Consider the following 14,964-nt stretch of genomic DNA (forward strand, 5'->3'; position numbering starts at 1 on the left):
TGTTTCTTAACCTCTGAGTTCTGACCCAGCCTTGGGATGTGGCTTACAAGCTGCTATTGTTGATGTTGATGGTGGGTTGTGGTAGGCTGGTAGAGAGTCACAGTAGATTGTGGTAGGTTGTAAGTGGGTCATGGTGAGTATCCACTCCACTAAGCAAAAGAAGATTAAGAGGTGACATGATTGAAGTGTTTAAAATTATGACGGAATTAGTCAAGTGGATCTAGATGGTGACTTTAAAATGAGTTCATCAAGAACATGTGGATACAGTTGGAAACTTGTGAAGGGTAAATTTCGCACAAACATTAGGAAGTTTTTCTTTACACAAAGAATGATAGACACTTGGAATAAGCTACCAAGTAGTGTGGTAGACAGTAAGACTTTAGGGACTTTCAAAACTCGACTTGATGTTTTTTTGGATTAATTAGTGGACAGATCTGGCGAGCTTTGTTGGGCTGAATGGCCTGTTCTTGTCTAGAGTGTTCTAATGTTCTACTGATGATCGTGCTCAATCCTCCTCCTGCTCTGACAATCGGGCTAAGGGAACTCCCCAACCTGCTTTGATGATCATGCTTGATTTGCTAAGGGGGAACCCCTTCTTGGTGGGTCATGAAGACACTTACATGGTGTCACACACGTGCAAATAGGAGGAAGCTGTATGGACCAAGTGAAGGTAATTCCACGCCAGGCCAGGGGATGATGGGGGTGCGCTAAACCTTCTTTTGTTGTCTCTGCAGACCAAAAACGGGAAAACCTGTCTAAATCAACCCTGAAGTTGTCTCTTCCAGTTCTGGTGCCCAGAAGACTGTCATTTCTGGTTATGACACCAGAAACCCATCACTTCTGGTTCCCCAATACCACTTCCGGTTATGGCATTTAAAGCCACCACTTTTTCCACCAGTCTTCAATCTTGTTTTGGACTCCATCAAAGGCACTTAAGTCTTAGCTTGAAAACCCATTGCAGCCAGGGAAATTATACGGGTGGCTGCCCCAAACGTTTTTAAGTGTGTCGTGTCTGATCTTTTCACAATAGAAAAAGTTGGGTTGCAGCTCCAAAAAGGTTAAAGAAGAGTGTACTAAATGAAAATCAACCATTTTGTTCATCATTAATATTAACAAATCAGGACAGGAAAACATGAGCATGTATTTCTTTATTTATAAATTGCATTGGATGCCCCTTCCTAAACTTCACAAAAAATTTAGGTCAAATAGAGATAAACTTATGTTTAATTGAGCCACTCTTACAAGATACAAATTGGTGTCTATTTACATGTAACCATTAATAAAATGTAGTTATATATTTAAATGTATTCTGATTTATTCTTGTGCTAGAGAGTTGTCAAGTGTTGCATGTTAGTCGGACAAAAAAGTTTATGATACATAAGACATTTAGCTATTACTACAATCTGTGCCATGTGCTTTTATAATAAGAAATAAGCCTCTTGGAGACACACTTTTTAGAAGGTCACAAACGTAGGTAAGGATCGCTTGTCATATGGTTGTAGCAGTGCTACCAGTGGTTAGAACTGCATCTCCCAGCAGTCCTTGCAGGGCTGTTGGGGGCAAAGGTGGCCAGAGGGGTTCAAAAGGAGGGCAGGGGACGAAGAGGAAAAAAAGTTTTGTTTTGGTCGTTTGCTGCTTGTATTTATCTGTGGAACTGCCTGTCGTTTGCCTGCTTTACATCTTCGTGTCCTGGATTGTGTTGTCTGTTGGGGTCTGGAATCATTCGTCTACCTGTTTACTGTTCCTGAGGACGTTGTCTGGATTATTTGGCTTTCACGGAAGAAGGAGCGCTCCTGAACCATTCATCTGTCAACTTACTTCAGCAACTACCGGTAGGACTGTGTTTTTCCATTTCCCTCGCTTCATTCAAATCACTGGACATAACTTCACCGCTATTATTTCATACATGGACTTTACTGCGTGTTTGTCATGTTTATCTGTTAATTGTAATATCGCCGAAGGGATCGGGGGTGGTATTATTGTTTTCATTTAGTAATTTAATTTCATTATACTTTTTTGTCGTTTAAGTTCCCAGTGCGTTTTCTTTGTCTCTGTAGTGTGTGTGGTTGTGTGTCGTGCCAAGGCTGGGGTTGTCCCTGGTAATCCTCATATAAAATAAATAAATCACCGTCTTTCTCGACGGTGTGAATCTTCGCGGCTTCTGACCGCTACATGGTAAATACCTGCAAGCTCAAATTTCATAATAAATTTCTAATAGAACTGATAAATGTATATCAACTCACCTAAAACCAGGCTGTCTCTTGGAAATTCCCAGCTGGGATCATAGGGCAAGTGCATTGGATCCACATAAATATATTCATGACCATCGGAGCTCACCGACTCAATCACCTTCCAGCGAATCTCATAACGAGGTTTCTACATTTCCAATATGAAGAATTGAGCAAAAAAAAAAAAATAAAATTAATACGCTCTCTGAAATCACAATGCAAAATCAAAGTGCACATATGTTTCCTTTGGGAAATTAGATTAGATTAGATAACTTTATTAATCCCATGGGGAAATCAGATGCACACAGCAGCAGAAATATAAAAATCATGGATACAGACATACGGGACAAATAATACAGCCAATCAATTAAATGATAATTAAATAAATAAATGTAAATTGTGCAGATATTTCAAAATGGACTTAACCTCTTTCTTATTTTAAGCAAGAAGCTATAAGACCCCGGTCTCCTGCTGAAAGTTCTCCTTCTGTTTTTAACCACTCAGCATGCATGAAGTGTTCACCATGCAAATCAGATGCAACCAATTTGTTGTATTTTTCCAGAGCTCAGTTTTCCCTTCCTACAGGTTGTTTGGTGCGTCATGCTGCTAAACAGCATGCAATATAACAGTTTTCCATGCTTACTTATATTGTATGTTTAGATACTCATTCTAAGCAGGGAATTACCCTGTTGAGGGGTTTGTCCTAATTTGCCCCTTTTACCCCAATGGGATAATAATTCCATAGTAAACCATACAAAATCTCATGAACAGGAACGGGACTATAACTCAAAATATTGATAGCTGAGGAACATAACCAAAGATGACTCCCCCACATTCCCTGTCCCCATGATAGAAGGTCAGTCAGTCAGTCTCCAACCTGCTATATCCTAACACATGGTCATGGGGGTCTGCTGAAGCCAATCCCAGGGCACAAGGCAGGAACAAACCCCAGGCAGGGTGCCAGCCCACTGCAGGGCACACACACACACACCAAGCACAACTGAGGATCGCCAATGCACCTAACCTCCAAGTCTTTCGACTGTGGGAGGAAATTGGAGCATCTGGAGGAAACCCACACAGACACAGGGAGAACATGCAAACACCACACAGGGAGGACCTGGGAAGCGAACCCATGGTCTCCTTACTGTGAGACAGCAGCACTACCACTGTGCCACCATGCCGCCCTGAATAGAAGATCATTATGCTAAATCATTTTCCAGAATGAGAAATGGCAAATTGTTTAACCATTTATTCACATATATTTCTGTGACATTTTATTTTTTATCACATTTAGTTACATTTTGACTTTCAGAAAGCATTTGATAAGGTGCCACATGAGAGGCCAGGCATCAAACTAATAGAAGTGGGAGCTCAGGGTGTTGTATGTAGATGAGTGCAAAACTGGCTCAGAAACAGAAAACTGGAGGTGATGGTGTTAAGAGCCTTATCAGAGTTGGGTAATGTTAAGAGTGGTGTTCATCTGGGGTCACTGCTAGGGCCCTTGCTATTTTTTAATACATATATATATATATATATATATATATATATATTGTCAGGGATGCCAGGGGCAATGACCCAGCCAAGACGCCGTGAGGGACCGGATGTGGGTCTGCGCCCACCCTGGATCACATGGGGGTCACCTTCCTGGTTGCTCTGGGGGCCACAGGTTGAGGGCATGGAAGCCCCACCCTGTAGGGGCCCGTGGTCACTGCCAGGAGGCGCCCCAATGCCTTGGGGATCTGTTACCTCAGCACTTCCGCCACACCAGGATGTGCTGGGGGGAAGAATTAAGAGGACACCCGGAGAGCTGCCGGGAGAACAGCCTGCACTTCCGCCACGCTGGGGCGTGGCCAATGAAGGAGTGTCGGGAATCACCTGGAGCTCTCCGGGCACCCTTTTAAATCTTCCCCCCAGCACTTCCTGGTGTGGCGGAAGTGCTGAGGTAACAGGTCCCCAAGGCATTGGGGCACCTCCTGGCGGTGACCACGGGCCCCTACAGGGTGGGGCTTCAATGTCCTCAACCCTTGGCCCCCAAAGCAACCAGGATGGCGACCCCCACGTGATCCAGGGTGGGCGCAGACCCACATCCGGTCCCTCACGGCGTCCTGGCTGGGTCATTGCCCCTGGCATCCCTGACAATATAAATCATAAATCATATATATAAATGATTTGGATAGGAATATAAATAACAAGATGATTAACTTCGTAGATGATACCAAGATAGGTGCATTGGCAGATAATCCATTGAATCATCACAGAGGGCCTTGGGCAGCATACAAGCTTGGCCAGATTTGTGGCAGATGAAATTTAATGCAAGTAAATCTAAAGCATTACATGTGGGAAGTAAAAATGTTAGGTGTGAGTGCACAATGGGAGGTCTGAAAATCGAAAGTACACCTTATGAGAAAGATTTAGGAGTTGGACTCTACACTGTCAACTGCCAGTGCTCAGCAGCTGTTAAGAAGGCTCACAGAATGTCAGGTTATATAGCGCCTTGATGTGTGGAGTACAAGTAACAGGAGGTTCTGCTCAAGCTTTATAACGCACTGGCGAGGCTTCATCTGGAGTACTGGGGGCAGTTTTGATCTCCAGGCTTTAAAAAGGACAAAGCAGCGCTAGAAAAACTAATCTGATTCAAGACCTACAGGGGCTGAGTTATGAAGAAAGATTAAAGGAGCTGAGCATTTCCTTTTTTGGTTAAAGAAGATTAAGAGAATATATGGTTGAAATATTTAAAATTATGAAGGGAATAAGTCCAGTGGATGAAGACTGTGACTTTAAAATGAGTTAACCAAGAACACTGGGACACCGTTGGAAACTTAATAAGGGTAAATTTCACACAGACATTAGAAAGTTTATCTTCACACAAACACTTGAAATAAGTGATCAAGTAGGGTGGTAGACAGTAGGACTTTCAAAATTCGACTCAACGTTACTTTGGAAGAATTCAACGGATAGGCCTGGTGAACTTTGTTGGGCTGAATGGCCTGTTCTCTTCCAGATTGTTTACATTTTTTAAAATACTTGCCAAATGATATGAGAAAGGTGTTATATAAATAAAATGTATTATTATTATTATTATTATTATTATTATTATTATTATTATCTTAATATATAATACTCTACCGTGGCTGTCCATTTGTCTGTCCAGGATTTTAAATCACCTGTAGCTTGCGAACCGTTTGACCTATTGACCTGAAATTTAGTATACATATACTAAAGGACCTCTACTATCCACTACTGATTGACCACCAAGGTTATTCCTTTTTTTATTTTTATTTTCTTTTATTGTAGAATTAACTCTCATCAGCAGCCTTGTGGTGCATGTGTACGGGCGTCGTTCTCATCCCTACCACCTTCACCGTCACTTCCCCTACTTCTTCATATCTTAAATCATTCTTGAGGCAGATTGAAGACTTAAGTACAGTTTAAGTGAAAAATGTAGAAAAACGTATTAAGTAATTGCAACACAAACACTGACTTAATCAGTTTTAATGCAAAAAGATGCCGATGAAAGAAGAGAAGAAGTGGAGAAAAGAAGAACTGCTCAGGAAGCAGCAAACACATCAACCTCTGAGCAAATGAATGCTAAACGTACAGAGAAAGAGGATGAAAAATATAAGTCAAGTGTATTTACTGCACGTTAGTAGTAGTAGTAGTAGTATTACTGTTACTGAAGATAATAAAAGGTTAAGATTATACAACAACAATAGGAGCTTATATCAATCAGCCCACCAGAGTGCACATTAGAAAGCACAGAAAACTAGAATTTAAAGTAGCAACATAAGAAAATGCAATTACCTTTCTCCACAGTATTATGAGAACAATAAGGGCCACGAGAGCAATCACCAAGAGAGCCAGGATGGCAGATATGACAGCGACCTGGGAGTTCAAAGCTGCAAGGAGAAAACTCTATTGTAAGAACTCCACAAATTAATTGAAAATATGTGCTTATAAGAAAAAATAGTACCAGGAATATGCGATAGAGCTTTTGTTTTCAAATCCCTTCTGCTGTCACAAACATGAGTCAAAAACACGGAAAAAACATTCTTTTTTATATTGAAACTTTTGATACTTGATTGGAAAGCTTTTAGACTTTTCCAGTAAATCCCAATGCCCCATTAGCATCCATTATAAAGTGCCAATGAAGGTAAGATATTTAAAAAATCAAAATTCTTTCTAGTTTGACTGTAAAGTCATTTGCTGTATAACTTTGGCTCAATTGTATGCAATGTTATTTAAAAATAATTGAACAAACAAACAAACAAATAAATAAATAAATAGGAAATGCTTAAATTGTTGCTTGGCAAATACATTAATACCATGCTTGTAAAAAAATAACTTTTACTTGAAAAATACCTTATCCTTTAAACTACAAGTCCTATTAAGAAGATGGCAAGCATGGGCTGGTGATCTGGACGGGATGGTTCAAGGAATCTCGACTGGCCAAACCAATACTCAGACAGGAACAAAGGAAGACCATTACCTGCCTCATCCAAAAGTCGAGCAGAAGATGCCAGTATAGCAGCGGAAATGCTAAAAGATCCCTATCCAGCTGGGAGGCAATTCTAATGGAGAGAGAAGGAAAGGCAACTTTCTGGAACTATTTGCCTCCCCAGCACAATAGGTGACAGCCTCCCTGGTTTTGGTACCCATTTGACACCCGCAGGGCATGCTGGGATTCCCCTGATAAATAAGTCACAATTCCATTTCATTTCTTTCCTTTTTCCATCTCCAGTCTCCTCTGAGCAAGCCTTGTCCACCTCCTCCTGACTCTGACTGCTGAATGAGATGGAGTGGCTGCTTTTCAAAATGAATCCTGGAATACTTTCGATGCAACAGGATTGCCACCTGGAAGCACTTCTGGGTCTGGTTGAACCTCAGGCTCCCCTACTGGCACATGTGAACCTCAACATGGCTGCTTAGCAAACCAACAACTCTCATGCAGCTCTACTGAAGTCTAAACAGGAACCATACCACAGAACCTCTGGAGGCAGTCGCTCTATGTCCTTCCCTCATAATGGCCTCTCGACTGGGAAAAGTACCATTAACCAACCCGGTTGGGATGCCTGACCATCCATATCCTTCTTTTATCATGGCTTCTTGGTAAGAAACCATCAACCCGTTACTTCTATGACAATATACTCACAGTTGGAGACCAGTCTGACATCCTGAAGTTTGGTGCCAAGCTCATTCCTGGCAATGCAGCGGACTGACAGCAAGCTCTGCACTTTTTTGAAAACAACAACACTCCTTGACACAAACACTCTGCGGCTTTCATTAAAGCTGACATTGGTTTGGCTGCTGATATTCTCAGGATAAGTGGATAGTGGACTCCATGAAATGTCCTTAAAGCTGCATCTAAAAAATAAATAAATTATTATTTTGATTATTATCCATACAATTTATCTATCATCACATGGAATGGCAGATGCAAACAGAAGATAAAGTGGAGAACTGGGATGGCTGAAATGGCTTTTCAACAGAAGAACAGACTGTTTACATCAAGACATATAACCATGAAAACAAGACTTAGGATGCCTAAAAGTTAGGTCTGATCAGTAATGCTTTATGGATGTGAGACATGGACAATATCCAATGCCATGTGAACATGTATCGAAGCAGCTGAAAAGTGATTACTCAGATGTCTTCTATAAGTATTGTGGACAGCACACATGACAAATGAAGAAGTGCTTGTTAATGCTGGATATAAGAGAATAAGGTTGAAAAAAAGCTTGAATTTTTAGACATGTAATGAGAACCATCCATCCATCCATTATCCAACCCATTATATCCTAACTACAGGGTCACGGGGGTCTGCTGGAGCCAATACCAGCCAACACAGGGTGCAAGGCAGCAAACAAACCCCAGGCAGGACGCCAGCCCACCGCAGGGCACACACACACACTACGGACAATTTAGAATTGTCAATGCACCTAACCTGCATGTCTTTGGGACTGTGGGAGGAAACCCACGCAGACACTGGGAGAACATACAAACTTCATGCAGGGTGGACCCGAGAAGCAAACCCAGGTCTCCTTACTGCGAGGCAGCAGTGCTACCCACTGCCCACCATGCCACCCTGTAATGAGAACTTGACAACAAAGTAGTTACTGAAGAAAAACAGGGCACCAAGGAAAGAAGAAGGCCACAGCTAAATTACTTAGACATTATGAAGAACAGCATAGGAAACTCATCGCCAACATTGTAGACAATAGGGCACAATGATGATAATGATGATGATACATTTTTTTAACCCATTTAATCTAACATTTAGCCAGAAGAAGTCGAGAGCCCTTCCCAAGATTTTAGCTATTTTGTGCATTTTATTGTATTTTATTGTGCATTTCCCTATGGGTTTAATAAAGTTTATCTAATCTAGTCTATTCATGTTCTTTTCATTACATTTTTGAATATTTTGATATGCTGTCTTCTTTTGAATTTTTATAAGAATTTTTTTAAATATAAATAATTTAACCAAAGTCTTATTTTGTGCCTGCCTCTCATTTTGAAATATTAATATTAACTTTAATTATCCATGTTAATATTTTTAAAAATTATTCAGTGCTATCAAATATCTTTCCTAATCACCTTGGTGTTAACCCTGAATTGGGTTCGGACTTCTAAGCACAGTGAAACCTGAGTCAGTTTTGGGGTGACATGTAATGCTACACTTCTTAGTGTTAAGGCCAAGTAACTCTCGGGACAGTATTCTGTTGCCATTTAGTGGATGAAATGGCATTATCCTGTTCATCATGTTTGACTTTCTGCCATTTTATAGTAACTCTAAGATAACTCAACAACAATGGCAAACAGAAAAGCAATAAAGGCAGTTTTACAATGAACTGAAACTGAACCATTGCTCAAATTGAGCAATAGTGATAATGATATAGAGTGCTGTATAAGTAAAATTTATTATTATTATTATAAGTATTATTATTATCATCAAATGGCACGGAAAGTGAAAATTATGATAACGAATCGCTGATTTCGAGGTCTGATTGACTTTTCAACAGGGAAGGACAAGGGGGATTAAATCTCTTCAGCTGGCGGTCCTGCCAGTACTGCAGCAATTTGAACTGTGCAGCGCACCTGTGTTTGAACTGCAGTGCATTTAGCACTTGGGGACAAAGCTAGTGGACTGTGTTTCATTGTTTAGCAGTGAGCCGACACACATTGCTTCACAGTGGTCTCCAATTCCCCAAACTCCTCAATCGTTGTTTGTGTGTCATTTCCTCGCAGCGATTGATGCTTCGCCAATCGAGTATCTAAGTCTCACGTGGGGGGCACATTTGCACCATTAATAAGATTTACAAAGGTAAATTGCTCAATGTATATTTAAATTTTATGCACTGAGGTAAAAACATTTATTTGAGTCCAGTTTGTTCACTGCAGTATGCAATTCAATTGGTGTTTCACAAATTAGTAACGTGACTTCTTCATCTTCGAATGTGACATTACTTTTGTAGAGGGTCCAGAAATAAATCAAACATTTTCTAGGGGTGTGGATAATAGAAAAGTTTGGAAATGGCTGGTGTAGACTGATAGGCATGAATGGCAAATTAAATGCACAACACAATAAAGTGTGTAGAAAGTGAAGGGGTCTGAATACTTTCTGAATCCACTGTAGCTTTCTGTATTAGAAGATAATTTGCAGAGTGGCGGCATGTTGCCTGTTGTAAGCACATGTAAGTAAGAATTTCTTGATTCTGATGATTTAGGAGAATCTTGTATTCTGCCAAATTTAGTGCTGCCTGTAAATTTCATTTGTTAATTATATTTAATATATATATTTTTTATTTTATTTTTTTTATTTTAGATCTGTTTTTTTTTTCTATAATTTGCTTGAACACTCCGGTTGATTTTGCACTAAATATAATAGTTCAGTTGCGGCACTGATTTATTCTCGCAAATCCGACAGACAGGCTGCAGGCCGAGCGGAGTGGGGGGCGAGACATCAGGAGTAGGGAGCCGGGCAAGGATCACTTCACTCACACGCCAGCCTCTGTTCAAGTCAGTCTACCGCTCGACACGTGTTGGAGTGCACCTTCTCTCTGCTTAGCTAGCGATACCTGTTTGTTCAGCAGACATTATCATCTAGAGAGTGTTGAAGAGTCACATTTGACGTTTTTGAGAGAGAGGTCACAGCCAAGTGTGTTTTAGACGTTACCTGCTCATTGACAGTGATATCACAGCCACGTGCTCTTCTCTCCACACAGGGGACGCTCTTCCGTCAGAGCTGAACACGATCAGATACAGAGCCAGCATTTGACATTGGAGCGTTCCTACTTTCTGCTTGGCCAGAGATACCTTGCCAACCTATTACATTTTTGTCAAAGAGATCACAGCTATATTCTCTCCCCTAATTGCAAAACCAAAAATATTGTATATCAAGAGGCCCTCGGATACGAAAGCTATTAATATAAATTCTTCTCAATACAAATGATTACATTGTTTTATTTAGTTTGTCCTGTTTCATTGCTATGCAGACAGAGCTGCAAGGGACAGCTAGTATAATATATACTTGTATAATAATTAATTATAATACATACACATAATAATATAACATATAATTTTTTACACTTTCATGCCTCCCTCTGGTTTTATATAATCCCATTTAAAATCATCCCAGTTGGTTCCATTCAGCTACTGCAATGTGGAATAAAGAGTTTCTTTGCGAAGGATGAAGCAATAAGTGTTTCACTCATTTCAAAGCTTGCCCAAAGCAATGTTTCAAAAGGTCACTTTTATGTCAGCAAGTAATCTGGAGCTATCTGACATCCATTCCACACAAAGACGTAGTGTAGTGTGCAGTACTTGCAAGGAGGAGGAATGGGAAGCAAGCTTAGTTAAAGCAAGAGTGGACTTATGCTGGATGTTTTCTGCCATCTAGTGGAAAAGGGTATCACTATCCATCCTTTCATCTTACTAAGCAGCGTATCCAGGGCAAGGGCACAGGGTTAGGGTTAGGGTGCAAAGCAGGAACAACAACTGGAGAGGGCACCAGTACTTATCATTAGTTATTAACACAGTTATCTGCCAGTTATCCTCAAATGCACGCCATGACGTAACCTTCTCAAACCTACTTAATCCATTTCAGGGTAGATGGAAACTAGCAGTCTGAGGTGCAAGGCAGGAGGCACCACTACTCCACCACAGAGCGATGACAGAGAGACAAGGGCCAATTTACAATATAATATAATACAATTTATTTTTGTATAGCCCAAAATCACACAAGGAGTGCTACAATGGGCAGTCCCCCAGCCTTGACTTTCTAAGAAGACAAGGAAAAACTAAAAAAAAGGGAAAAAATGGAAGAAACCTTAAGAAAGGCAGTTCAAAGAGAGACCCCTTTCCAGGTTGGTTGGGTGTGCAGTGGGTGTCAAAAAAGGGGGGAAATACAATACACAGAACAGAGCACTCAATACAATATAACAGTGCAATAGAAATGTTACACCTGCAGAGCAGAATTCAACAGTAGATAATATTACATAATTCAATTTAGTGTTGTCAGTTCACCTAACCTCATGTCTTAATTGTAGGAGGAAACCCACACAGGGCAGAACATGCAAACTCCACACAGGGAGGACCTGGGACATGAACCCTGGTCTCCTTACTGCAAGGCCACAGCACTACCACTATGCCACCTCAAGAAGTAAATAGTTAAGCCATAATAAAAATAAACTACACATTGACAGAATGTCACAAAATTTAAACTAAAGCTTAAAAATGTTTTGTTTTCTTTAAGGCAGAACTTACTTGGTTTTCTTATTGCAGGTGTACCACTCAATTTCTGGTGCTGGCATCCCTTCTGCAGCACAGACTACAGCGTGGCCCTCCTCAGTTGGATGGTGGTCTGAAAGTTCCAGCATATGTGGAGGCACTATGGAGAAAGAAAATATCAAAGGAGACTTTTTTCCCAAAATATTGTTAATGAAATAAAAAATATATATAAAAAAATTGAATGTCAAAGATGGTCTGCAGTGAACACTGACAATTGAAAACATTCTGGTGGTGGTTCAGTAACAGGAGCCAATTTCTCACAACACATTTCATATAACCTTATATTCCATTTAACAGATACGTGTCAAATGTCAAACAAGTCGGCCTGGTGAGTGCCTTATGGAGGCCATCAACACAGAGTGCTGGGTTGGAAGGAGGGCTGCACTACCACCTCACTAACATTGCCACTTGAATTCGAAGACAAGAGGATGTCCCACCCAAATCTGACATTACTTTGCCCCCTTCTAGTCTACAGAATTTAAAAACTTCTGAAGGTGAAGTCCATTATACTGGTGGACATTTCACTTTAGTGTTTTGATTCTTTCAAACTACTCATTTAATTGAATCAATTCTTTTGATTCATTTCATTAGTTTAGAATCTAGCATATATGGGATTACCTCTAACAGCATTACAAAAATAAAATCTCATCAGTTATACATTATTTTCAAATATATATATATAAATAAATATAAATATATATACAGTGGTGTGAAAAACTATTTGCCCCCTTCCTGATTTCTTATTCTTTTGCATGTTTGTCACACAAAATGTTTCTGATCATCAAACACATTTAACCATCAGTCAAATATAACACAAGTAAACACAAAATGCAGTTTTTAAATGATGGTTTTATTATTTAGGGAGAAAAAATCCAACCTACATGGCCCTGTGTGAAAAAGTAATTGCCCCCCTGTTAAAAAAACGGCAAAAACGGCCTACATGGCAGATTTCCAAGATGCAAACCACTGTTAAGCAAAAAGAACATTAGGGCTCATCTCAATTTTGCTAAGAAACATCTCAATGATTGCCAAGACTTCTGGGAAAATACCTTGTGGACTGATGTGACAAAAGTTGAACTTTTGGAAGGCAAATGTCCCGTTACATCTGGCGTAAAAGGAACACAGCATTTCAGAAAAAGAACATCATACCAACAGTAAAATATGGTGGTGGTAGTGTGATGGTCTGGGGTTGTTTTACTGCTTCAGGACCTGGAAGGCTTGCTGTGATAGATGGAACCATGAATTCTACTGTCTACCAAAAAATCCTGAAGGAGAATGTCCGGCCATCTGTTCGTCAACTCAAGCTGAAGCGATCTTGGGTGCTGCAACAGGACAATGACCCAAAACACACCAGCAAATCCACCTCTGAATGGCTGAAGAAAAACAAAATGAAGACTTTGGAGTGGCCTAGTCAAAGTCCTGACCTGAATCCAATTGAGATGCTATGGCATGACCTTAAAAAGGCGGTTCATGCTAGAAAACCCTCAAATAAAGCTGAATTACAACATTTCTGCAAAGATGAGTGGGCCAAAATTCCTCCAGAGCTGTAAAGACTCATTGCAAGTTATCGCAAACGCTTGATTGCAGTTATTGCTGCTAAGGGTGGCCCAACCAGTTATTAGGTTCAGGGGGCAATTACCTTTTCACACAGGGCCATGTAGGTTTGGATTTTTTTTTCCCTGAATAATAAAAACCATCATTTAAAAACTGCATTTTAGCAGAAAATGAAAGATAATTTTAAAAACTAGAGAAAAAATACATTTATATGGTTCTAGTTTAGTCCATGGGGTCGAAAAAGAATGCAAAAAAAAATCACTCGCTGCTGCTGGCACAAACTCTGACAAGGACAGTATAGGTGAACCTGACGGGGCCTGTGGTCACAGTCAAGTTCATTAAGGCCTTACCATTGACCTGAAGGTGAAAGCTGAGCTCTTGGTCATCATACTCATTTGAGACCTGGACGGTGTAAATGCCATTCTGTTCAGAGTTAATCCGCACCAGAGTCAACGTGGTTGAATATCTGTAAAGAAAAAAATAAAAATCTTTCATTACTACAGTCAGAGAACGGGCCTTTACTGGAAATGGTTTTTTAATCAAGGGTGCATGTATGTGAAGTGGACGTTGGCCCAGCATTTTGCAAAGAAGATGAGTTATAAATAGAAAATATGGGAATATAAATGATTTTTTAACTAAAATATTTTTGTTATACTGTGTAATGGAAAAGAATATGCAATAACAGCAACTGCAATTCTTTTGTGAGTGATGATGTAAGTGGTAGAAGATTTGAAAAAGAAAAAGCTGGTTTGTGCTTTATACTTTGTACTGTGTAAATAAAATGTATTTTTGTAAAGAGAAAAAAAAAAGAAGTGTTTCTTATTCTTTCTGGTTTGTGTATATCTTATTTATATAAACGTTTATGCGTGGCAGTGTGTGTGTCTGTCTGTCCGGCCCGGAGGCTACAGCATGGACCCCAAAGAGCCAGGTAGGCGCCCTCAAGTTAAGGAGTCGGAAGAAGAACAAAGTATGAGGAAACAGCATGAAGCTGAAAGAAAGCAACTCCGCCGCCAAAGTGAAACTCGCTTACTCTCTGATAGACGAAACAAAACCGCTGACAGTGCATTTTCAATTTTTTTTCTGACAATTTCAATAGTTTCTAGGAGCCCGGACATTTTACAGCACAGGCTTACACAGCTTGACTTTATATAAATTACGCTACCGCGGCTGTCCGTTTGTCTATCCAGGATTTTAAATCACCTGTAGCTCGCAAACCATTTGACCTATTGACCTGAAATTTGTTACACATATACTACGTGATGTCTACTATCCGCTTTCAGGATGATGATTAACTTCCAAGGTTATTCCTCTTTTTATGTTTATTTTATTTTATTGTAGCAGTGGCCAGCAGGGCGGCCATGTGGCTCAGGCATATGGGTGTCGTTCTCAGGCCTACCAC

General features: G+C 40.2%; 1 protein-coding gene across 1 annotated transcript in view; it reads right to left on the bottom strand.

The window, feature by feature from the left end:
• Positions 1-14,964, bottom strand: part of pdgfrb (platelet-derived growth factor receptor, beta polypeptide) — a 146,873-nt gene that overhangs the window by 37,967 nt on the left and 93,942 nt on the right. Inside the window, exons 8-12 of the mRNA XM_039774317.1 lie at positions 13,916-14,031; positions 11,988-12,111; positions 7,378-7,589; positions 6,030-6,124; positions 2,244-2,376 (exon numbers count right to left, since the gene is read on the bottom strand). Coding sequence (XP_039630251.1) covers positions 2,244-2,376; positions 6,030-6,124; positions 7,378-7,589; positions 11,988-12,111; positions 13,916-14,031 — 680 coding nt within the window. The remainder of the gene's footprint in view (positions 1-2,243; positions 2,377-6,029; positions 6,125-7,377; positions 7,590-11,987; positions 12,112-13,915; positions 14,032-14,964) is intronic.

The sequence above is a fragment of the Polypterus senegalus genome, chromosome 13, assembly GCF_016835505.1.
Source record: "Polypterus senegalus isolate Bchr_013 chromosome 13, ASM1683550v1, whole genome shotgun sequence".
NCBI classification, from domain to species: Eukaryota; Metazoa; Chordata; class Cladistia; order Polypteriformes; family Polypteridae; genus Polypterus; species Polypterus senegalus.